At 29.6% G+C, this 26,490-nt stretch overlaps 1 protein-coding gene across 2 annotated transcripts in view; it reads left to right on the plus strand.

The window, feature by feature from the left end:
* Positions 1-24,501, plus strand: part of LOC111037954 (monocarboxylate transporter 14-like) — a 42,228-nt gene extending 17,727 nt beyond the window's left edge. Inside the window, exons 3-8 of one of the 2 annotated variants that reach the window (XM_022320835.1) lie at positions 4,989-5,392; positions 9,407-9,527; positions 9,686-9,802; positions 20,959-21,180; positions 21,791-22,076; positions 22,872-24,501. In XM_022320835.1, the coding sequence (XP_022176527.1) occupies positions 4,989-5,392; positions 9,407-9,527; positions 9,686-9,802; positions 20,959-21,180; positions 21,791-22,076; positions 22,872-23,035 (1,314 nt within the window). In that variant the 3' untranslated portion in view covers positions 23,036-24,501. The remainder of the gene's footprint in view (positions 1-4,988; positions 5,393-9,406; positions 9,528-9,685; positions 9,803-20,958; positions 21,181-21,790; positions 22,077-22,871) is intronic. The other variant, XM_022320843.1, reaches the window with a different exon arrangement.
* The last annotated feature ends 1,989 nt before the right edge of the window (positions 24,502-26,490 follow it).

Raw genomic sequence — 26,490 nt, forward strand, 5'->3', positions numbered from 1 at the left:
TATATTAATAACCGGAAGCAACGAGTTAGGAATAATGATATACATTTAGAAGTTATCATTATGCCAAGTTAGGGGTCCTCCAAAGAATAATTCTTTTGTAAATCGTTTTTTATCTACACGTATATGCACATACCTGACACGAAGTGAAAAAAAAAATGAATTTTAAAAAAGCATTACATGACATAAATGGGTACATTATGTGCGTATATATTACACACCTATAAACATAAGCATACAGAGGTTCTTAATTAAGTTATGTTGAGCGACATAGTGGGAATATTTTTTTTAACGAGCAAGTATTTTTAATTTTAATTTTTAAATTTAATTAATCTATTACAACAAAATAATTAATACTTTTACTGAATGCGTACACAAGTCAAAACTACATAATTAAATAAGTAGCTTTAGGTATTTGATTACAAGTATCAATAATTTTTGGGATCACCTAAATAAAGACAGAACAATATTATTACAATGTAAATTAGTCAATAACTCCCTCTCTCTCAAAAAAAAATGTTCTATTATTTTTCGTCTTACGAAATTTCAATAACTATAATATACAGTGGCCACCGCTTATTAGACTCACTTTGGAACCTGACCATTTAAGTCCATTAACCGAATGAGTCAATAAGGCGAATGACCCAAAAAAAAAAATTAAAAATCCTTACATTTAAAAACTTATTCAACTAAAAAATATTTATTGAGATTCAAGGTATGTATGTATAAAAATAAAAATATAGCTATACGCAATTAAAAATAAAATAAAATGTAATATAATAATGTTTGTAAAATCGAATTAATTTTTCGATAAAAATCCATCAAGGGTTGATTGGATTTTCCCTTCTTCGGCCAACTTCATAATCATATCTTCGTAGGATTTATGTTGCTCGAATACTTCAAAATCGCCTCTTTGCTGAATCCCTCTACGTAAAATTTGAAGCTCAAAATACCGGTACCGACTTATTTCGCATTTATAACACGTTTGTTTAGTGTATGTACATATTTTATTTATTTATCTAATTTTCAAATTACCTTATTAACCGGTGAGTGAGTCGAATAGACGAATTTTTTGCTGTGTGTTAGTATATGTGCAAATCGGGACCAGCCGTTTTAAGTCTAATAGGCGAATGAGTCAATTAACCGCGAGTCCAATAAGCGGCGACCACTGTATTAGGAATTTCGTCATAATTATAATAGTCATATTATCCCCTTATACTTTATTTTATTTCCAAATGCAAGTTTTCAATTTTCAATTTTGCTCCGATTAGATTATAGAGCTTAGTGATGTTAAATGAATGAATATTACTATTTTATATTCTAATAGTCTAACTTAAAATAATGGTTTGGCCAAAAATGTGATTGTAATTTTATTCGAAAATTTAAAGTAAAAATAATCAAAAGTAATTCACTTAGTTACTAAAGGAAAATCAGAAAAAGATACTAAACTATTAAAATTAAAATAATAAATGTATTTTTTGTTTGATGACACTTTTTAGAACATACAAATAATACTATTATGCACTATACGTAATGCTTGGCTCTTCAATATTGAAATTGATTTTTGGTTGCATATTTTAAATAGTTATAATACTTTGGATATAATTAAAGTAGAAAATGTCAAACTTTTTTCAATAATATTGGAAATTACTAAAAGGCTGTTAAACGGGAATGTTAACAAAACACTAGTGTTCAGTCAAATCAATTTAGAAAGAAATAACCATAGAGACTCGAAGTTTTCACTAAATATTTGAATTGGCATTTTTCTATGTATGGTATTATAATTATCAACCCAACCTAAATAAATTAGGTTAGCTAATCTTTTTTTGCTAAATATATATAGACATTTAAAATTGTCTCTTTTTATTTATGTTAATAACGTTTTTACTTCTCCGCCTTAATTTACGTCTCTGACTGTAACATATACGAACAACGACGATAATGACTATTGTGATTAAAATATCCCCTTGTTTTATATAAAAAGGTCCACGATTAATCTTTTAAAAGATATCTTGTGGGGCTGATGGTCAATGATGGGTTATGAGGGAGTGACGATCTATACCGTCCAGAGTCAACGTTTTATGTTAATCAGGTAAATGAGATTTTAAAAAATAAGCTACGTTTAAAATTCATGAACCGTCGTTTATATTATACTTATAATAGTTGTATCCCTCCACGAGGGTTGTTTATACCTACAACTTTAAATCGTCGAATACTACATTATTATATTATTAAAAAAAGGGTCACAGGAATGCATTATTAATAAAAATAAAAATGAGCTCTTTACATAAATTTATGTGTCACCCTGATATATATATTTACATTTTGCAAAAGATATACTTCGAGTATCATAATAGGCCCCACAGAATGTTGTAAATATAATAGCACATATTTCATCTCACTTATATTCAACGGTTTATAAACGATAAAAATAATCGTTTTTAATACCACACTAAACTTACAAATGAAAACTTAAAAAGACTACTGAGAAAGCCACGTTTTGTATCTATATCTTGTCGGAAGCGACAACCTATCAATGATACTTAAATAATATTATAATAGTAAAATAAAAAAGTTAATTCGTTATACCAACACGGGTTTATGGAAATTTAAATTTAAATTTTGAAGACTAATTAGTAATTACTGTTCATTTACCGTACCTGCAGATTATTAAATTCAAAGAAGTAAAAAAAAATTGTCAAAAATAAATGGTTTTGAAAGTAATAAAAGTAATAATAAAGTACGAAAATAAAAGAGCAAGACCCCTCCTCTAAAGGGTTTTTTTTTCATTACTTGTGGTATTCTATCATTATATGACGCCGGCCGGTCACCTTCCCCGGGGACACATTGTATAGAGTATAATATATAATATTATTATAGCCATAAACTTATAAAAAATGTACAGTTTAATATTCTACGTGTCTCTGCACAACTACGTTCACTAGTTTTATTCATAGCTATAAATAATAGTAATCATTTTCAATACTCATTAATAATGTGATAGGTACACAATTTAATCGTTTCCAACTAGTGATAAATGATTGTAAAATATTTATTGATTTAAGCTTATAATTATAAGATGTGTAGGTACATAATAATACTAATTGCACTATTATTAAATAATAATATGTTCAAATTTACATTTCTTTTGTACATTTAATGTTTGAACATGTATTAGCGCATTTTTAAATGAAACTTAAATTTTTTTTTTTTTTTGTTAAATGCGTTAACATGCACATAATTTACAGAAATTATACTTAGCGTTGGATGCCAATTTGCTTTCCTTTTTTTGTTTCAATTCTTACAGTTTGCGTACCGATCGAGAACTTCAACTAATATTGGACACTATCCATAACCTGAATATTTGTTTATACCTTGTTCGCTTAACAGTAAATGGATTTTGTTAGGAAGAGGAGCAAACAAATCAGGAAATCTATGCAGTTTACAGTTTACATTTTTTTAGTACAATATATTATATCATTGTGTCGAAAGCATAACGTCTATTAATAAATCAAAAATAATATATAAGCACTCAACAGCATGTCTTACGAAAGAAGAATTGATACTATAACCATGAAAATAGGACACGATTTTACTATTTTAAATATTAGACAATTTCATCGTCTTAAAAATATGCCTACAGTCTGCACGAAACGTTATAATAATCATATTATGAAAGTTTAGTACATACCAATTGTCAACGGATAACAGCGAGACACCAATACATTAAAACTGTTTTCTTTTTTTATTCGTTTCTCGTCGTGTACTCGTATCTGAACGCAAGGTAGTGCATCTAACAAGTTCCATCAAAGCCTGCAATGTATGTTTACACAGACCGTTTCATCCGATTTTTCAAACATTTATATTTCTACTTCCTCTTAAGATATACTTTTGAAATTCGAAACATAGAGTAAGCTTAAGTAGCTTAGATCGCTGTAAGAAATTGACCTAACCTTAAACATTAAGCTTTTCAAGCGGGGAGAACTTCCAAGTTGGAAATTTTGTTATCGACTCACTCGTTGACTCACTGACCATCAACATTTTAAGATATTTCCCGTATTTTAAGAAACGTGAAATTTGGCATAAAGGTGGGTCTTATAGTGAAAATAAAGGGAAAAATCTAAAAATTGTAATTTTCTCAAAATTAGTTCCACTTTATTTATTAAATTCTACAAACCCTGCATATTGTTCATAAATACAAAAATTTAGATGAAGGTGCTGTAGCCAAATATCTTACAGGTTTTAATGATACGACTAAAAATCCATTAGTTAAATATTTTAGGGTGGTTAAATTTGATTTTTCTAATATTCTAATAATAACAATTATCTTAGAGCACGGCAGAAGGTGTCGACTAGACACGTGAAATATGGCCATAAACCACTAAAAAATGTGAAAAAAGAGCCAAACCCCAGACCGTCTTCCAAAAAGTCTGCCGTCGAAGTATAAGTTGAAAGTTCCTTAGGAATATTCCTTTTATATAATCTTAACTGTTTTTTCCTAGGTGGGTAGTGATATCTATATTACGGTCAAGTCTTCTTAAGTCAATAACCTTAATGTCATTATATTCCACAAATACATTTATATGCAATGAATCTCTTTTAATTGAATTGATTATCACTTGGCCAGTTTCAAAGAAAAATAACCAGTGGGTGATCGAAATCTATTTTAGTCTTTGACAACGCTAAAGAGACAAAATCAGAAACTTGCCAAGTGATAAGCTATACAATTAAAAGAGATTTGTTGCACAATGCACATGAATGTATTTGTGTATTAAGGTTATTGACTAATGAAAGATTCACTACTTCGATAGGAGAATATTTTGGGAGCGGGTCTGCGACTTAGCGCTTTTTTCACAGTTAGGTCTTTGTTGGATAACTATATACCTACCGTTAAATCACCTAAATCGCATTGTTTATACACACTTGTTCATACATCCTAACTGGACATCCATTACGTGACTATTTAATAACCTTACAACATTTTTCCGTAGGTTCCGTTCGAAGTCCTCGAGTCGTTAAGTTCCAACAAGACGCTGTTCAACTTGATCCTAGAAAACTATCCGAACCTGTTATTGTGCCGGAGCAGCAGTGTGAGCCAGGTGAACAATGCATCGGTGGGCAAAGATCTGTCAGATACCCGGACGGTCCTCAACAAAGGTGGGCTTCGCTCCGATTCACCGCCACTGGTCATGAAGATGAAGCTAAAACAATCGAAGAAGTCAAACTCAATGGGTTCAGGCGTCATATCACCACTGGAATCGCAGGTTATTTCACCCCCGCAAACTTACACCGCTGACAATAGCCCCGAACGACAACCTAAGGCACATCACTCGATGTTGAAGAGACAATTTAGCACCACTCAAAGCAGCTATTTGAAGAGTTTACCATATCACAGGTCAGTTGTACGATCCATTTCTTGTAAATTAATCGACGTTATAAGATTATTGTTAATAAATATACACAATAAGTACGATACTCACAACGATTTTTGTATTATTAATAACTATTATTCAACAATCGATAAACACAACAGTCAATAATACAATGACTTCCATAGTAGTAATTGAATTTCTCAAAAAAAGCCTAGATATTTTTTAATTAAATTATTTTTTATGAATACGAAATAAGAACTATTACTATTTTAATCAACGATGATTACCTAAATATGAAGAATTCATAACTATATGTATATTAAAACACAAAATGAAATACATTTAGTTTATGATAGTGGCACATAAAAATTGGCATAAATACGAGATCTGATGGTGAAAGGGAAGCAGATTCCTTAAAGTTTTGTATTATGCTCAAAATTAGTCCCTCTCCATGTTATAAGCTTCAATTCATTGAATATTACAACACTTTTTTTTTAAAAGCAATATGCTAAAGCTTCAATACTATTTTGTATTTGTATGCGTTTTATATAATTACTAATTTGGCATTAAAATATTTATATTATAATAAATACACTTTTGGTTTTTTTTAAATATAGATAACTACTACTTTCTTAATATATATTACTATTTTACAATTCTATGAAACTTCAAGTACTACAATATATATACTATACAGCCTATATATAACATTTAATGTGTAGATTGATTATTGGTAAATTATTTGATGGTAGATGAGTGTCACCTCCTCCCAAATCATATTTTTAGACATATTATAATAACATTTTTTCTACACTTTATCACTCTAATAGACGAGACACGGTTGAACCAAAGCAAGCGATAAAAATCATATTCGTTTTTTTTTCATTAATTTTCACGAATTATTCTTAATTTCCAATACTTAATATAAGGATTAAGTAAATATCATAAATTAACTTCACCGTTATATTTTACTGAAAAATCCTTCATTTATATAACATTCATAATAATATATGCTCAGTCACGTATGGTATATATACTGATTTGGTATGTAGTTATAAGCATCACAAATCAAACGTTTGAATGATACATGAAATCGGGAATGATTTTTTTATTCCTGAATGAGAGCAAAATGTGTTTAAATATGAACTGTAAAAATATGGAACAAAATTGTTTTTCGGAGTACCATATTTTTAAAATATGTACAACCGAAATCTAAAAATCCAACAGTAGATTTACGATTTGTATAATAAACTGAAAGCATACCTACTTGTACACTTGGATTTTGGACAATTCTGTATTATATACTTAACAACGTGTAATGTATTGCATTGTATGCATTTTTTAACTGTGTATATATATAATAATATCAATATATGCATAACATGTGTGTGTGTGTGTGTGTACTGTGTTTTATGGATGCCGCTGAATGAATGAATGGCACTCAGCATTAGAATATTATACTAAAATGCTTCGACGCGTTTAAAGTATTAACTTTATATATTCCACTTAATGTTTTTTATTTTTATTAATAACTATATTCTATCTGTAAATTATATATATTTATAGATTAAACGATATAGCCCAACATAATATATTATATACAATATAAGGTTGTATTCACCTTATCGTTTTTATCCTCATCGCTCCACTGCAGTTCCAAAATGCTTCGCATTATTTCAAAGTATTTTGTATACTTGTACCTACAGTATACACTCTACGTCAATACCATATATGATTGATGATAGTACAAATATTATATACGCATAACCTACTTATAATTTATCAATGCAACGAATCGTCTTTTTTTCATTGTTATGCATCGTATAGTATTCAATGTACAATGTGTATAGTAGGTAGATTCCCGATACCTTGGAATTCGGAAAGTACAAAAATAAATAAAATAATTGAAAAATCTTGGCTGCAAATTCTAACCAAAAATGTTGGGATTAAATAAAACAAAATAGCTGATACTGCAGAATAATATTCTTTGTACATAAAGTCCAAAGCATTATAAGTTATTTATATAGCATCATATTTGTAGAATTTCCTTTGACATTTCAACGTATTCATCTTATAGTTATAATATTACGAATTGTACTTATAAATGTTTACTATACTATAGCTTATACTTTATAGTTTTATACTTTTTAGTCATTCATTTAAAGTAATTTTATTCTTGTTTGATATATAACGTTATTACTTCTTATTTAGATTGTTTTTTATATATTATGTTATATATTCCACTTAAATATAGATATATTTAACTGCATGACAGTTTTTTTTGTAGAAATATAGCTATTACGTATTTTTAACGAAACATTATTGATTTTACAAGCTATTATCGATGATATCATGTTAAATAGATAGATAAAAAGTATACTATACAAACTTTTTAAAAATGTAATCCCAGCAGTCAATTTTTCAAAATAATAAATATGCTTAAGACGACTTTACCAATGCGTTTGTTGTCTACGTCTTATAAATGTACGGCTTCGTAAATTTTCATTCGCTAGTTTTAATAGTGTGTTATTTTTGATATTATAGAGTGTAATAACCTATGTTATCAAACTTTCCAGTAGAAACATTATTTGTGCTGATTTTATTCGATATTTTAATTGAGATATGAGCGTTTTTAATTTGGGATATTTAACATACTCATTTTTTGCTTGAAAATTAAAATATCGAAAAAATCACCAACGCTTAAGCACAGATAATGTTCTCATCTTAAAGTTTGATTATAAATCAATTCACTCTAATATAAAAACTAACAGCACACTACTCACTAGTTATGAAAAAATTGCTATGTACTGTATGTAAGACGGGTAAATAAACGCATGGGTAGGGTCTTCTTTATTTAATTCAAATTTATTTCTAAGACACTTAATAAGTTATCAATTAGAATAACACAAAATCCTCTGTTTTCACCGTCATTTTTATGTAGCTTTTTGTTTATAAAAGAAGAGTTTTTTGCAAGTTATTTTAAATCTTAAAATGTTAATGTATAAATTAAATTTCATTATAAAATATAATTAATATTTAAAACCTATTATAACTATTCCTGTTAAGCAAAATTAATTAATCATCATTAACTATTATCAGTGTAACTCATTTCGACAAAAAAATTTTATCCTTTGAATTTGATTCAATAATTTATCCGTCAAAGTCGATAAGTAAAAAGTCGACTGTGAATTTTAAAATAGTGTTTCATCAAATAATGTTGAATGGCTTTAACTATTAATTATAAAATATATGAAATGTAGGTTTAAAGGATGAATATTTTATGTATGATCTATTAGTTTTTAACCATTGCAGCATTTAGCGTGTTAAAATATTAATTTAGATTAGAGATCATTCATAAATTATGTACCGTAAATTTTGGCAAAATTCCATGCACGTTATGTAATTTATGAATGCCCGTAAACGTGAATATACACATAAATCGAATTATTGTGTTTAATATATCATACCCCCAAAGGATTAAATACTATTTTCATGATTTAAAGTGTCAAAATGAGAATGGTGGGAATATATTGTACATAATATGTATTATTATTATTAAATTTATACAACCGAATATAGCAAATATTGTAGGGACATTTTTTTCACATAATTTAGATTTTAAGCGACATACATATTGTTAACGTTATTAATTACGTTATTATTTAAAAAAATTTAAAACAATGTATAAATATCGACTCTTAGATGCCTATAACAGTCTTATAGTTGTACTACGTAGTACGTACGCTATAATGTATTGACAGCAGTCAAAATAAATTTCACCAACCACCAATACCCCATCAATAACGATAGATATATCATAATAATAATAATAATGATAAATCATGCCCTATATAACGATATCTGTAGCATGAGTAAAATGTTATATTTTCGCTGCCGCGCTGCGTATTTCATGATTTGTGAGAATAAATTTAACTAATTAATTAATATGTATTTGAACAGTTATCATCTAAATATACAGCGTATTATACCTCGTACTGTTATGAAATATGTAAATTACATAATATGTTGTGTTTCAGGAGCTCCGTGATGTACAAAGGAGCAATATTGAACATCCAAAAAAATTCTATGAAAGCGTCCTCGTGCCCAGACATATACAACAATAACTCCACATTAACAGTCACTAGCGAACCCGATTCCGTAAGTTTATTTTTTTCCCTCCAAACAATTTACGTCTTCATTCTTTTAGATGACACAAACGGATGCAGAACTATAACTGCAACTGTAAACATGTAAAACTGGAATTTCGAAACTTTGAAAAATATATAAATAAACGCCCAACACACACGTTTTTACAGATGTTCCGCAGACATAGTTTTGTCAAAGTAATTAATCAGTTATCGATTAAACGTGTGAACACGATACGTCGAGTTAGGCGGAAAAGATCATATTTTCACCCGAAATCATTGAAAAAGGTAAGGTAGGATGGTGAAGATGAGTGGTGGATGGTGAGTGCTTCGAGGAAATGGATGCATTTGGCATGAATTAAAGAATGATTATACAGAGGAAGAGCAGCTATAGTTAAGACTTAAAGAGTATGCATTGCATTTGTTTTGGATAAAACCAAAATCATTCGTTTTAATAAACTAGTGTTAATACGGAGCGAAATGTATTTAGGTATTCTTCAAATATAAAAACATTTCTAAGCCAATATCTCAATTTTGTCAGTACGCTGTTTAAATATGATAGGTATTGAAAAATGATTGGGACAATAATGATAACCAAACCTAAAACTTTGACTGTTGATAGACTTTCAGTAACATTTTATTAATTGAATTATTAAAATCTATTAGGTTACTACTATAATATAAATTACTACAAACTAAATAACGATTTAAGTATTTTATATTTAAACTCGGTATGGAAATGTGGAATAAATAAATCAATAATTTTACTAAAAAGTATCAATATTAACTTAAATAATATTGTTTACATGATTAAAACAGTTTCGTTGTTGCGAATTTAAAAATGTTACCTTTAGCCACAACTTACTTGTGTACCTATCTAGTTATATTATGAAACATTATGAAATTTATCTTAATATTGGTATTGTTCATTGGTAGGTACCTAATTTTTATAATATATATTTTTTCATACTTTTAATATTCAAAATGATTGTTCCCTTCGAATTCCATTAAATCAATTTACTTTAAAAACGTAAGATTGTTGAAAACCTACACAGTATATTGTGTCTGCGTTAACTAGTTCGGCCCCTATTATGCATTAATATAATAATTTAACTTATTTTATTCTAAACAAATTCAAAATTCATACATTATTGTCCTTGTTTAATACTTATTTTTGGAGAAATATTACTGCCATACTGAATATATTTCGATTGAAAAATAAACACTTTTAATCAGAATAGAGTTACAATGTAATAAAATATTTTCAAAACAGTTGTACAAAAATTGTAGTTTTTACGTCGAATGGTGCGTCACAGTCATATTCCCTGCGCTCTCGCTATAAAACAGGAGTGACTCGCGACTGGCGCCTGCGTCATGTTCTATAATATGTACATACATGAATGCCCGTTGTAATAATATTCGGTTTAATGTAAAACGAAACAATAACATATAAACGGGGAGAACACACCCACATAAATGTGCATGTTCTACAACAGAAACTGTGCTATATTATGTATATAAAATATAATATATATTATATTATATAGTATAATAATATATACACACTACTTATGCATATTTTATTGTTATAATATTATTATTGTTCGCACACAAATTTAATACTACGCATGACGACAACTTATTATTATTGATATGACAATCATACGCACAAACAAAACAAAATTTATATAAAGTCGTTATAAGTTATTACGGATGATTAAACGAACAATATTGTTTTTTTTATGACCTGATATTATTTTATACAATATATTATATTATTAGTTTTCGATGTATCAATACAATACAATGAAAGTATAGCTTCATATGGGAGTAGATTAACGATAATCGACGATATAGTAGGTATAGGTGCAGCCACAAATCCATGGTAAAAATCTAGGGGATAGAACCATCACATGTTTATTTCAAATAATTTTTTTTTTAATTTTCTAGACATTATTTATAAAACCACTAGTATACTATTCAACTAAAAATTTCAACAAAAAAATTGAAAGTGTATTTTTCCAACATCCTCCTTCTAGATTATCCCTATAACGATGCACATAGGACCACTGTTAACCATTTTGGTACTATAAATAGATACCTAATGTAAAATATGTAATGGAAATTGGAAATAGGCAGATAATGGTCGGATGCGACGCTATTATTTCGGCTGGCCTCTATCACCGATGGCTGGGCCTGAAATCCTTTTATAGTTTTGTATGTTTCTGACAATCACGAGTTTTCCATGCTCAGTGCACATGTTGAATTGGAGAATTACTTATACGCATACAGTACCTTTAAATAACGGTGATCAAACTGTCAAAGGGAGATAGGAGATTCAGGAGAATAACCCTCTCTCGTCCTCGTAGAAATACTTTTTTTTCAACCCTGTAATCGTTATATAATATGATCAAAATAAATATACATGACGCAGCAGTATTTACAGACTTCGGTTTAGGTTTTGAGCAGCTCGATTTACCTTGTAAATCTGCTTTGTTATAATATAATGAATAAATAATTTGTGATTTTCATTTAATTTGTAAAGTAAAAAGATTGATAGTACGGATAGGAAATTAAACATGGATTCTATACCTATGTAATTTTTCAAATTTTGCTGGTAGTCTTAGAGCAAATCTGGTTGACAGCCGTTGATATTAATACCTATATCTGTTGAATATAATATAATATTATAGTTTTTTTAATTTCTGGTGTGATATTTTGATATTGCTATTGCAGTAGACTCATTTAAAAATATGTTTCATCCTGTTTTTTTTCTCGGAACAAGCCACTCCATGTTAATCATCTTCGTACTATATGTTAGAAACAACCCTAATAAATAAACAAATATACAGATGATAAACCCAGAGGAACATAAAAAAAATATATTTTGAAACATTTCAGATATCGAAAAAAAGAATTACGTGTATAATATATTGCAATCTAGTATTCTTCTCGAGCGTTCGAAAGGCGAGATTTAGAAAGGTTTTATTTTCCTCGAAACCTTATAGCTTATGACACCTATTTTAAACCTTAAAATGTATTAACGCAACGTAATTTTTCAGTCAAACATTTGAAAATTGTCCTTGTCCACATGATTCAAATTATTTCAACTACACTTGAATATCAAAATGCTTTTTCAATGTAAATAAAAATAAGTTGAAATTATTGACAACACAAAAAAAATTATTGTTACCGTAATTTTATAAATTATGGCACTACGTTGATTATACATTTTTGTTCTGTTAAAACAATTATACATAACGTTTAGAAAGTTAAAATGACCATAAATATCCATGCAAGCTTCTGTTCACATCTCTTGTATACCTTTAAAGACCATAATATCATTATATCATAATATTGAGATCAAAATATATAATACCATTATTGTCGGTCATCAAAATAATATAAAGTACTCATTGCTCGCTGTCTAATATCTCAGCCATCACGATTTTTGTTTCGATTTTGTTTGGAAAAGCTAAAAAAAAATTGTGATTGAAATATCGTACCTTTACTGTATGATATAATATAGTATTGTTCTGTGACAATCGAATCAGTGTTTTGGACGAATGTAAAATGTTTTGAAATCACGGCACGGGAAAAACGAGCATTTATTCCTATACCTATGTGTATGTTTAAAATATACATATATTATGTACGTGCGTACGAACGTCCGCAAGAGGGTCACCCACTGGAAATATTGGCCTTGTCGTGGACGTTTTATATAAAGATTAATGTGTATTATCACTGTGTGTGTGTTCGCGCGGACTGCAACCGTTTTTGGTGACAAGTGAGCGCTATTCAAATTTGTCGCTGTATACTTACTGTAAACCCCGACACCATCGGCAATATATAATATATATATAGATGCGAGCTCGTAACAAGCTAAAGCTATTTGGTATCCGATCGGTGCCAATGTAACATACGACGTGTACTTTACATTCACCGTTTGCCCGATAGTAATTCGGCCAAATTTCAATTTTTTTCTCTCTCACACGTCGCCGTGATAAGGCCGAAGACAATTTAATATATTGTTTTGTGTACAGGATGCTCACCACCATTTCATTATTTAATGATTTGTTTAATGTACCGCCACAATTATAGGACTCTTAAGAAATAACGAAACCTAAGCATTTAATAATATTGTATTTTAGTACCCATACTCAAAAGTTAAAAGTCCCAAAAATCAATATTTAAAATTTAAATACGAGTGAATTTTAGGTGACAATATAAATGGCGAAGGGCGTGCTTGATGAATCACTGCGTATATAGTAAAAATATATCGTCCGACCGTGGCTTTACGTTTACATAAACAACTGAAGATGTCAGCCCTTATATTCCAACAATTTTCAACGAAACTATCGTGTAAAAAAAACATATATTATCATACTATACTATGTTATTCATCATGCAACGTTGTCAAATTATTATAATATTTAAAATTTTACTCTTGTCATCTATATATAATTCATAAAATTATCTTTTAAAACAACAGTAGTTATATTCGATACTTCAAAACATATAATATTATTAATTGACTTATATAATATACATCACCAATAAGCATAATGCCATTATAGTTCCACTAGAAAATTGAGCTTAAACGTTGACTTGAACGCAATACTATAAAATGTATAATTTCAATAGTGTTCAGTTTAATTGACACAAATGAAAAATACTTCAAGTATAAAAACTTAATTGGGTTATATAGCATACATTAAATGTATCGTACTCTGATAGTTTAATTTAATAATTATTGAAAATTGGAAATAAGTATTTAGTAATCAATTTAGTATTATAGTTGTTACTTGAATTTTATTTGATGTTTATAAATTCCGATTTATATATATTTTTGAATTTTTCAAGCAATGTAATCATTATTCTATCGTAAACATCCGATGTATAATGTATTGTATATATTATGAACATTAAGACATCGAGATTACCGAGTTTTATAAATGAAAATATATATTATGTACAATAATATATACATGTATAATATTAATTTATATCCTGTGATGGATGTTTTTCCTTTTTTAAATTTACGGAATTGTGCTCAATCTCGATGGCGACTGACACTTTTTGGATTCTGTCTGTGCAACTCAATCGTGTTGTTTGAAACATGTGCCATGTTCAGTATTTCTCGTAGACCCCCCCCCCTCCTCACACAAGACATCCCATAGGTGGAATAAAGACGCCGACGATGGCGGGACTACGCCTAAGCCGGCAGTTAGGTGCCCGTAATACCCGAACAATGGTCGTCGTACTGTTATATATATATATATTATATATATATAAATCTGTATGGAGCGGATATATATATTATGTATTACAGTAGTGGATATACGGCGGTGGCTGCTCTAAAGTACCGACGACAACAATTATTGCGCGACCGATCAACCGCCGTCGCATCGCTTAACGTCCGGCCCAGAAATCATAATAATAATCTCGGACTCGGAAATCGTAGCATGTTTGTCTTTTCGGACGACCTGAACAAGGTACACAAATTTGTTTCGCACTCCCGCAAAGTCAAACATTTGTCATTTTATTTTACATTTTCATGATTTTTCTTTCTTAAATTGTACTCGTTTATTTTGAGCATTTCAATTTTCTCGTATGGCATTTGAAAAATATATAAATGCCTTGATAAACGAATCGTCTCGATAATAATAATCAATAATCGTTTTGAAATATCAATAATACATTAGCAGTTGGTGCGTATTAAAAATGTTGAATTAATGTAAAATACATACCGTAAAATGGAGTAACTTTGATAATTTTTGTTTGTTATTTTTTAAATTTTTTGTTCAAACTATTGTTGAAAGAAATTACATTGTCCATTATAATCAATTCAGCTGAATTATAAAATCTCCCGAAAGATATAAAAAAAAAATTCAATAATTTCATCACATACTTTTATTTTAGCGAGATACTTACCCATACTATGTATTCTATTAAAAATACTTAAATGAAATAATACATTTTTATAATAAATGGCTAAAGATTATTGAATTATAGAAAATAAACTTAAATCAGAATTTTAGTATTTGATACTCAGTTTTAAACTTATGATAGGTATTCAAAGAAACTTTAAATAACATATATAATTTGTCTTTAAATTATTTCATTTTGCTGAATTCTTGGTGTGAAACGGTTAAACGAAAGTTTTCAGAACCACTGAATTAAAAATGGCTTTTTTTTTGCTGTATAGAAAACATTTTTTATTCGCCTGGATTTAGATATTCTTTAATGGAGTTTATATAATAGGTAGCTTATGCCATAATATATTTTTATGATAAAATGCCATTACTGTACAGTGTACATGTACACCAACACGGAAATCATCACCGGTTTTTATGACACAATATTAATGAAAATAATAATAAATAAAAGTTATATTGCGAAATATTGCGTTAATATTGCGAACACGTCTTTTAGACCGTTTAGTTTGTCCGATTCTGTGGCGCACGTTTGCAGAATATATAAATCATTCGTTTCGTATCATGCAAGATCTCAAAATAAGTGAAAAAAAACTAGGAAATTAATTTAATTTTATCCAATAAAATTTGATTTTCTTTCGTTCGGCAGTGCGCATTTATATCTGTTGCAAAATTCACCAAGTTTTCCACCACTTGGCCGTTTTTACATTTATGAATCAGCCAATGTCAATGTCTACCAGAGCGATGACAGACCTGTACATCGTATATAGTAATAAAACAAAACATTTTTATGCATTTTTGTATAGTGTTGTTTATGTTCCGATTTAGATTGAATTTCGGTCGATCTACATTGTACCATGCGTATATAGTATTGCGAAACGCTCGCACAATGTAAACATGAAATTTCGAATTCTTGGTATATGCCTTAACGAAATTCAGACTTTGGACAAAAAAGTGCTTTTAACATTATGTAGGTTGATATTCGTTTTCAAATATACCATTGCAACTGAAAAGAAATTGGTGTCTAGATTAACTTTGAAAAAAATTTTTTTTTTAATTAACAAACAAATACTTAGTGCTTTCTCTGGATGGCTTCTTCCCTCACTCTTTTTCATTTACAAAATGTCTCACTTGTCCAAGGGTACAGATTGAATATTTCTTGAAAAAATAAAAAATATAAAATATATACCACACATTCAGTTTCAGTATGGCGTAAAATCAAATCAGACTGATCATATTAGGTATTTACCATTATATTTCTACGTGTGTTTTTCACTTGTTTCTTTATGTCATTATGGGATATTGTATTTATAATGGCACCTATAAAAAGCGACATCGTCAAATTAGTATTAAATTTAATGAAAAATACATATTAATGATAAAAAAAATTCAAGCAATCCATTAACGTGAGACGTGGAGAGCCCTCCGGCCACAGTATTAAGAGTTGTATTAAATACATTTAAACGAATGGTGGAGGCGCCACCAGTTGAGCTTCAGATACGACACCGCAGTGCTATTTAAATATCATATTAATTATATATTTTTATTTATTTATTGAAAACTCATAAATACACACGCTGCCCAAAGGAAACGGGCTTTTGTGTTGCAATTAAAAGGCAGACCAGATAGGACAAAGCGCGCACAGTTCCTTTGCATTGTGTACTTGTTAATATACATAATATCAAAACTATTTCGTTCTCCCGCTCGGGTGTTGCGTCGGCTGCACTTTAATCGCCTCTTCCCCGCCGCCGCTAACACCACGAATAAATAGGTCATACTCATACGTAGGCTATGTACGCACTCGGTATATAATATGTATAATCACACACACACACGCGCACACACACACACACACACACGCACATGCACACGCACACACCAATATTTTACCAAGTATTTAGTGAAATGATGTAGTCAAATATGAACATGTTATTGTAATGGTCACCTAAACAGTTAAACTATGGTTAATTTATTGAGTTAATTATAAAACTAACTAGGTAACTATAGGTAGTTAGGACGCTTTAAAAAAAAATGACATTTGCATAGGTTCATAGTTGTGGGTAGATAAAACCAGGTGTGCCCCTAGAACCACGAGTGACATTACACAGTGCGTCCTATTTTTAAGTGGATTCGTGTTCAAAATTTGTGGTGCCGTAGACAGAACAATATTATAATTTATATTATAACGAACATTAATATAATTAATAATTATTGTAGTGGTTGTACACTACGCCTGAAGCACATCGGTAGCACAGCACTGGCTCTAGTTCACGTAATATTGCTGTACACGATCCATATGTAGGGTGGACGATGTCTGAACATTTTATTTTACAATCCATTATGAATAAATCAGAAAACTAAATTAGGTTTAATGATCATTTTGACATTTTATCATCAATACCTATAGTAAAATTGTTGTTTTTTTTGTAAGTATTATGATACGTCTGTAACATGACGTAAGCCTTCCATTCATTATATTATATATTTTCATTTAATATGAAACCTGTAATACCCCGTTGGTTCGTTGTATACTAATATTTAAATATTGGCTATAATATAAGCAATGTGTGTTATTTATTATAGTAGATAGTATAGCTGTTGTAAATATTGAATTACTTATCGGTTTTAATGTTTTATACGAATGCCGTTTATGAGAAGATATTTTACTCATTGGTTTCTCAGAACAATGTTACAACAAATTTCACCGTAAAATTATTCAATTTTTTCGTTGCAGTACATCGTAAAAATTAAACTTTTTACAACGTTGTGTTTTTCTTGATCAATAATATAGCTGTAATAATAATAAATGGTTTCATCATCCCTCATTCTCATTTGTCTCTCACAGCTTAGCACTTGATAGTATTTTCGTTCGTAATCGGAAAACGTCTAAAATACGAGATTATAATAATATTTACGATGGATGATTACATGTTGTTTTTCTAGTTCATTAGGTACCCATGTATATTAGGTATGTGTCACATGTACAACATGATAAAGTTGGTACTCACTCCATGAAAATTTACTAAAAATACTTAAAACCGACGTCGACTATAGTATACTAATGTTATGCGAATCTTTAATGGGTAGAAATATGTTCGAAATACAAATACTTATGAAATATTTTTATAATATTAACGAAAGTGGTCGCAGAGTACAAGGGTGAGCGAGTGATCACAGTCGCACAGATATCCACAATACAATATAAATAGGTGCACTCATATCTGATTCGACATCAGCTTAATATAGCATGCTTGTGCGAAGATTTTATCAACGAACAATTATTGATTAGCTAGGTCGTATGGTTAATAGGTCACAAAAGTAGATAACTCTTCAAGAAGCAAAGGATTAAGATACTATCACAAAAGGGATTTCGAAAATGTACTTGCAAAATGAAATGTGAGTTTAGTGTACCAATGAACTGTCATGATAATAATAAAATATGTAACAAAAATGCTATAGTAGTTTGCAATGCGTAAAAAATAAACTTAATATATGTGAATCATAATTAATTAAGTTGTATGCATTTTGTTAGTGTAAAACAAACTGACCTCTCAATTATCACATTAGATAGAGAGCATTATTAGTATAACTCATTGATCATAATTCTTAGACAATATTTTTATTTTTTGAAAGCTTAAAAGGCAGAATTTCCCCAATTTATATAATTTTTATAATTGTCTACACTTATTAGGCGCTTTCAGAAATTATTAGGAAATAATATAAATTCATGCATAAAACTGCCGATTTAAGTATAATTTTTACAATATTGCTTATAGTGATTCTTGATACTGCTCAAGTTTAGTCATTTCCGGTGGTATATGTATGTACGAATTCACCTACTGGCAAACACAGCATCATAATTATAATATATGAGCTCTCACTATTGTAGCGACAGGTCAATAGAAACTCCATTATAATGCTTATACTACGGTGAACCATCGTGTGTTTTTACGATAAAAATTAATAAAGTGCACACAAAAACTGCTCTCGTATAAACTATGTTATGTAGGAACATAACACTTAATATATTATAACATGGACCGAAAACGTACAGTTTCGGACGTCTAGCGATTAGTCATAATAATAATAATAACGATATATTAATATGTTTAGTATATTTATTTTATTCATATAATGCCCTCGAGTGCATAAATTATTATAGTTTGAGCCGAAGAACTCTGACTATGACACCGCATTTTCACCGGTCTCGCATCGATCTGCGCGGCGGCGGCGTTTTACACGATTATTATATACATACACACAGAGTTTTTAGTATGTTGAGTCGGGTCAAAAGCTAACGCCGTTCGATCGATAGCGTTCGCGCAAACGCCCTGGCCCCCGGTTTCTCCGAGCAGGTTAAAATGCGTACTTACACCCTCGGAGATCGGGTGAGGGGGGTGGTGTGCTGCAGACGACGGAGTTTGTGCGGTGGCGTGGGCTTAAGAGTGAATCACAAACTAAACAGCCAATGGCCTCGTTATAATATCAAGTCGTTGAGCCTCATAACAATAATATATCGTGACTATATTATATGAGCGTCCTATACCCATATTATTATTATTATTATTATTGAGCTTTTTGAGTCTTTAAAGCCGCGTAAAAACGACCCTCGGGTTTTTGAATGTACGAGGTCTTGTGGCGAACGAAGTTGCAACTTGCATGCAACTGTTATGAGTCTGACACAAAAGCACGATAATATCATCACAACAAATTAATTAACATACAATGAATGACAATAAAACATATATATTTTATCATAATATTAATATCATATGATTACATTTGGTATATAATTATGCTCTGCGGATTGCAGCCGGCGGTGGTGGTTGCATGTCTTATATAATATTATTATTATAATGAATGTGCACAATAATATCATAATATTTTGCATTATTATTCAGATGTATCAACACAACGATAGACGAGTATATGACGTTATGATAAGAACATGAACCCCAATTACACCATTTGTGGTGCATAAAATAGGGTCTTGTTTCGGTAATCCTAGTAGTAAAGATCAAAAATATATCGTTCGTTGAAAGAATTATGGTTCATTATAGGCTGTAATTCTTAATAACATTATTTACTTACGCCAATATATTATATTATATATATATAATATATATTCATGCATATTACCTTTTCGTTTGACTTGTTTACACAATCTATTCATATCAACGCTAAATTACAATTTTTTTCTCATTTTTCTTATGAATCTATAAATCTATTTCTATTTTGAAACATTCAAATTCTATAAAAAGTCCAACACTTTTTTATCTTTTCGCTGTTACATTATGACGTTTGGTTATCATCAATTATGATTCACATGTTGTAGATTGTTAATTGCAAAAAATATATTATTTATTATAAAGGTAGCAAAATATTTAAAACATTGATAGGAATAGTGTGATATGCAAATTATTTTACACAATATATTATATTTTAATCATACATGTACCTCTCCCACCCAATAAAACAATGTAAGTAAATAAAATATCTTTGGTATAGGAATGGTACACCGAAGTGAAAGAGTTGTTCAGTGGCATCTTAGACTTCAGTATGTTTTTGGAACTACATTTCCTATTCCTGTCCCTGTCCACGATATTGCTGTTCACGTGGTTTATCGTACCTTATTTCTATCTCACTGATTTTGTCATGGCTCAGGGACTCAGCGAAACAGACGCATCCACTATCATCAGCACTATCGGAGCTACGAACACTGTCGGAATGGTACGTATTATGCGAATCAATGTATAATTATTTATTACAATAGATTTAATATTAATATACTTCTCAGTTCTCAGTTGTCCTTTATAGTAAATCCAACAAAAAAAGTTTATTTTGGTGTAATAATGACAATATATTTCACTATGTATTCGTTTGTATTATAATTTTACATAAATATGTACTATAGAACAATAATACATATTTACATATACTGTATTATAGTAACTATACTTTATTTCATTTTATTTTTATTTTTATTTTTTGTTATCTGACGTCTACAAAAATCGTTATATTTTCAGTTTTAAGCGCTATACACTTATACATTCGAATGAATGGTCTTTTATACTTAAAAAAATTAAGTTTGAGTTTTGAGTATAATCAGGCTTATAGTCATTAAATTGTATTAACTCATAACCGTAATACAAATTACATTTTAAAAGGATTTATTTAGCAGGACATTTTATTATGGGGGGTCGAAAATTGATGAAGGACTATTTATAAAGGACAGTTTAAAAGATCATAATAATATAATTATTATTGATTAAAAATCAATGAACAATAGTATCGTTTTGATCACTCGATGTACACATATTGATTTTATTATTAATTTTAGATATTACTCGGCTGGGCTGGTGATTATCCATGGATGAACGTGACCAAGGTGTATGCGATCTGCCTAGTAGGCTGTGGCATTTGCTGTGCAATCATGCCTTTGTTTATCAGCAGCTTTTGGTCGCTAATCGTCATCGGCGCCGCGTTCGGACTGTTCTTCGCTTCAAATTTCTCGTTCACGCCCGCCATTTTGGTAGAACTCATACCGCTGGACCGGTTCACCACGGCGTATGGTCTGATGTTACTGTGCCAAGGCATCGGCAATCTATTGGGACCTCCGTTAGCAGGTAAACAACTATTCATGCTATATCGCATTTGTTAAGTATTTGTAATATAAGCGAATTACAATAATAACGTACACAGTAAAATCTCAATTATCCATCGGTGGCGATACCAACAGGAGGTTGGTGAATAACTGACTAAAATATTATAATAACTCACGAATAACTCAAAATATAATAACTATAAAATATAAGCTAAATACACATGATAATAAAAAATATTGTACTTCAATCATACAGTTATTACTTATTTTAAACTATATAATATAACCCGAAAAAACGCAATTGAAAATGTATAAGATCCTATGTAAATATCATCATCTATGTTTTATTTATTTCCGAATAGTTGCTTTAGTACATTTTTAGCAAAGGAGTACCTATTCTAGATTTCACACTGGTTTCATATAATGGAGACTGAGTACGGTTGTAAAATTTTTAAAGATTTTCAGTTTTATTAAAAAATAACGTTCAAACTTTTAAAACAGTTTTAAAGTTTTTAAACAATGTATACAGTATATAATATATTATATTATATATCATATCTATATTATATTGTATACCTACGTCTTCACTGAAATATAGTATGGAATGAAATTACTTACTAGCACAATTATAAACATTTTAAATTCTTGAAGTACACATAGTTATTTTTTATAGTTTTTAACGTAAAAAGAACATTTTTTGAGAATCCTTTTGTGATAATAATACAGATTGGACAATTTTATATTTTTTGGCATGATAACCGATTATAATTTATAAGCTGACTAATATCACTAAAATAATTCTTTTTTCTGTTAACAGGTTGGGTATCTGATTTGACTGGCTTTTGGGACTTATCTTTTTACTTAGCCGGTTTTTGGATCGTTTTGTCTGGTGTCTTCATTGGGCTCATTCCATTCACGAAAAATCGACTATTGTGGGGCGCTGGCCAATTGGAAATCGAACGAGACAGTGTTAGGTCATAAAAATATACAACTTTATCTTAATATATATATAGGAGACCTTAGAAATGTCTCATAGTATGAGTTATATTCAGTGTATTGCGATATAAACGTAATCTTGTAATATGAGTTGTTTAAACGATTCTTTTTTGAGTGTTCTCCTGTGATGTACCTATACAACTGTACAATCGCTATCAACTTTAACCAATGAAAGTGTTCGAAAATAGTTCGTTGAGTTAATGAGGAATGTTTAAATACATTTTAATTGAAATGGTTTGCTTAAAATGTTAACTGATAAAATCGTATCTATCCAACATAATGAAATAACCAAATAATATTCTAGATTCTATTTTAGTATATTTTATTTTCGATTAATTCGTTGAAAATATTCTTCTTTTTAATTCAATATCTAAGTATCAAATTTTTAAACGTAGATGAAATATTTGAATATTTTTAACATTCCGGTCAAACTCAAAGCATATAATAATGCTTAAAATTAAGTTTGAAAGTTCGAAAGCAGATGTGAAGACCATAGTTCCGCAAATCTTTAAAAGGCTATATACATATTTTATGTATGAATATTTGGCAGTATTAAAGAAAGGCAGCTAGTAAAATATGACCCTCTAATATTATTAATAATTATTATTATTATTATTATTACTTTTATTATTATTATTATTATTATTATTGATTTTGTATCTTACCGCAGTAAATTATTATCTTGTTAAATTATAGAATTTATATTTTTACTGAAATACCTATTTTACCAAATGTTGTGAATTTTGAGTTGTGTTATTTATATATTTAATATTTGTATGTTAATATACTTATAATCTCGTTATTATCCTTCTGGAATTATAAATTATGTGGAAAATCGTCTCGTGTCCCCAGTTCCATTAAACCAACTAGGTATGAGGTAAATTGTTTTAGTTGCCCGATTATAAATAGTTTCACACTTAAAAACAACTTAATCACACTTAAAAACCCATAAACGAAGAAACGTATAACATTTTAGTACATAAGACAATCAAGTTCATCTTTTGTTTTCTGGTCGTCTTAATAAACTGAATTGTGTTAATTAGATTATAAATTATTATTTAGTAACATTTCAAATACCCAACGATTGACGATTTGTGGAGCAATATTTTTAGAATTTAAGAAACGTGTCAAAAAACTACTGATTTATTTTTATTCGATGTATGAATAATATTACTTCTCACTGTATATCATTAGCATATTATTATTGTTGTTTTTTGTCTTTTTAATATTATTTGGCTCAAGTATATAATTGTAATACTAAGATCTTCCATTTTTGATTTTGTATGTCGATCAATTCTCATCATTGATCAATAAAATGTAAGCGTGCGATAAGCGTGTAATATAACGTATATTGTAGCTGTTATATAGATATTTATTATATTTAGCATGTAATTTTTAAAATATATTCAATGAATTTGATAAAGTTCGTTTTGGACAAATTATCAAAATTATATCGTTGTTAAATACAATATTTACATCTGTTATTTAAATAATTAAAATATTTAATCATAAAAGAGTTATACAAATACTAAATGATTTCTATTGTTTTTTTCCTCGTAATAAACCAAGTATAAACATCACTATTATAACATCTACGATTTTAATTATTTAGGGATAACACTTTCAAATATACATATTTTTAACATTTAATATTGTTTTAGCTTACCAGATAATGTTATTTATATTTTAGCATTTTATTATACTCATAAATGCGAACAGAGTAAATAGCACGATATTAATTATTGAACGTAAAACAATATTTGTTTGTATACCTACCGAAGTTATTTTATGTACAAGACGAAGTGCTGAAAAAAAATAAACATAAGTAGTAATAGTAATACAAAATACAAAATAGGCCATAAGAGGAGATGTGGTAACACGATGGCATCACGGCGATGATTGTATAATGCAATAATATTATATTACATGGCTATACTTCTCTAATTTTTCACAGCCGTACAAATCACGATTTAAGATATACAGGTTGCTCAACACTGTATAAAAGTTGGCCTTACATGTGAGGCGCACGGCTTTATACCCAAAAATCAGCTATTCAGCATAGGAAGAATGACAAGTAGGACTCTCAGCGTTTATAATTTTATTATACATATATGTATCGAAATGAAAATACAAAATCCATAATATATTATGAAAATATACATCGTTTAACTACAGTAATTTCCGCTTAGGCTCTTTAATATGCCCTTCTAACAGGCTATATAATCGAAGATAAACACTGGGCATCGAAATAAATGAGGAACCTGTATACCTTAAATCGTGGTACGAACAATTATAAGTGTTTGAGGGGCTAGCGATGACCGTTGCAGACATGATGGCTGGTGACTAGTGTGTTGGTTGTTGCGCTCGATGACGATTACGACGGTGAAAACATTAAAATGCAGCAAACCGTCCCCGTTGAGATAAGTTTTAACTCCGTCACCGATAGTGGTGTCGAAATCTGCCCACCAATGAGACTACTACACCACCATAGAGGGAAACTGCGTGGGCCACGATCGAGAGCGATTGTGAGGTTCCTAACCTAATGTCAACTTGCAAGTGACTCAAGCATCTCCAGCACGGTACTGCTGCTGTCTTCGAAACTTACTCACAACCCCACCGCTTCCGTCGGTTTCGTTTCCAACGGTACACGTACCACTTGTCTGTGTGTCACATTCCCGGTTACCACGGCCACTGTTGACGTGAGACATACGACTGAGTCGTCGGTAGATATCGGTTTTTTCGCTTTGCGGCAGTGTCACTTAGCAGTTGAAGGTGAATTATAATCGTATACCTTGAATTATAATCGAATACCCTTCTGCAACCGGACCGTCAGATGAACAGATGAATGTATTTCAGTTCAATTCTAAGTGTGTATCGATTTATACAACTAAGCTGGGCAATCCACCAATAGTGGTTTGGATAATGTTTTCGGTGTATTTTGGTTTAAGTGCGTATTATAATTTCACAGGAAAATCACTTTGAGTAGACCTAGGTTATTGGAAAATCAGTATGGTTTTCATTCAAATTAAAAAACAATCAAATATATGAAAGTGTACGATATTAAATGGAAGTGGATAATAAATAATAAAACAGGTAATATTAAAGTTAAATTTATTACAATAAATATTATAAAATATTAAGCATATCTTTAATAAATCTATTTTAAACTCATTAGCATTTTGTTTAAACACGTCAAGCAAATAGGCAATAGTAATATTCATTTTTATTAAAATTATTGAAGGATAAAACAATTATTATACTATATTATATTATACTTACTTCTTGTCAAACCTACTACATCATCAAAAATAACATAAATTGAGAACTATTCTCGTAATATTCATAATAACATATCACATTAAAACTGTACTAAAAATAAATATGTATTATTATTAATAATCATATCAAATTCTATACAGATTATAAAAACTGTTTTGAAA

This window comes from Myzus persicae, unplaced genomic scaffold (genome assembly GCF_001856785.1).
Source record: "Myzus persicae strain clone G006 unplaced genomic scaffold, MPER_G0061.0, whole genome shotgun sequence".
Lineage (NCBI taxonomy): Eukaryota > Metazoa > Arthropoda > Insecta > Hemiptera > Aphididae > Myzus > Myzus persicae.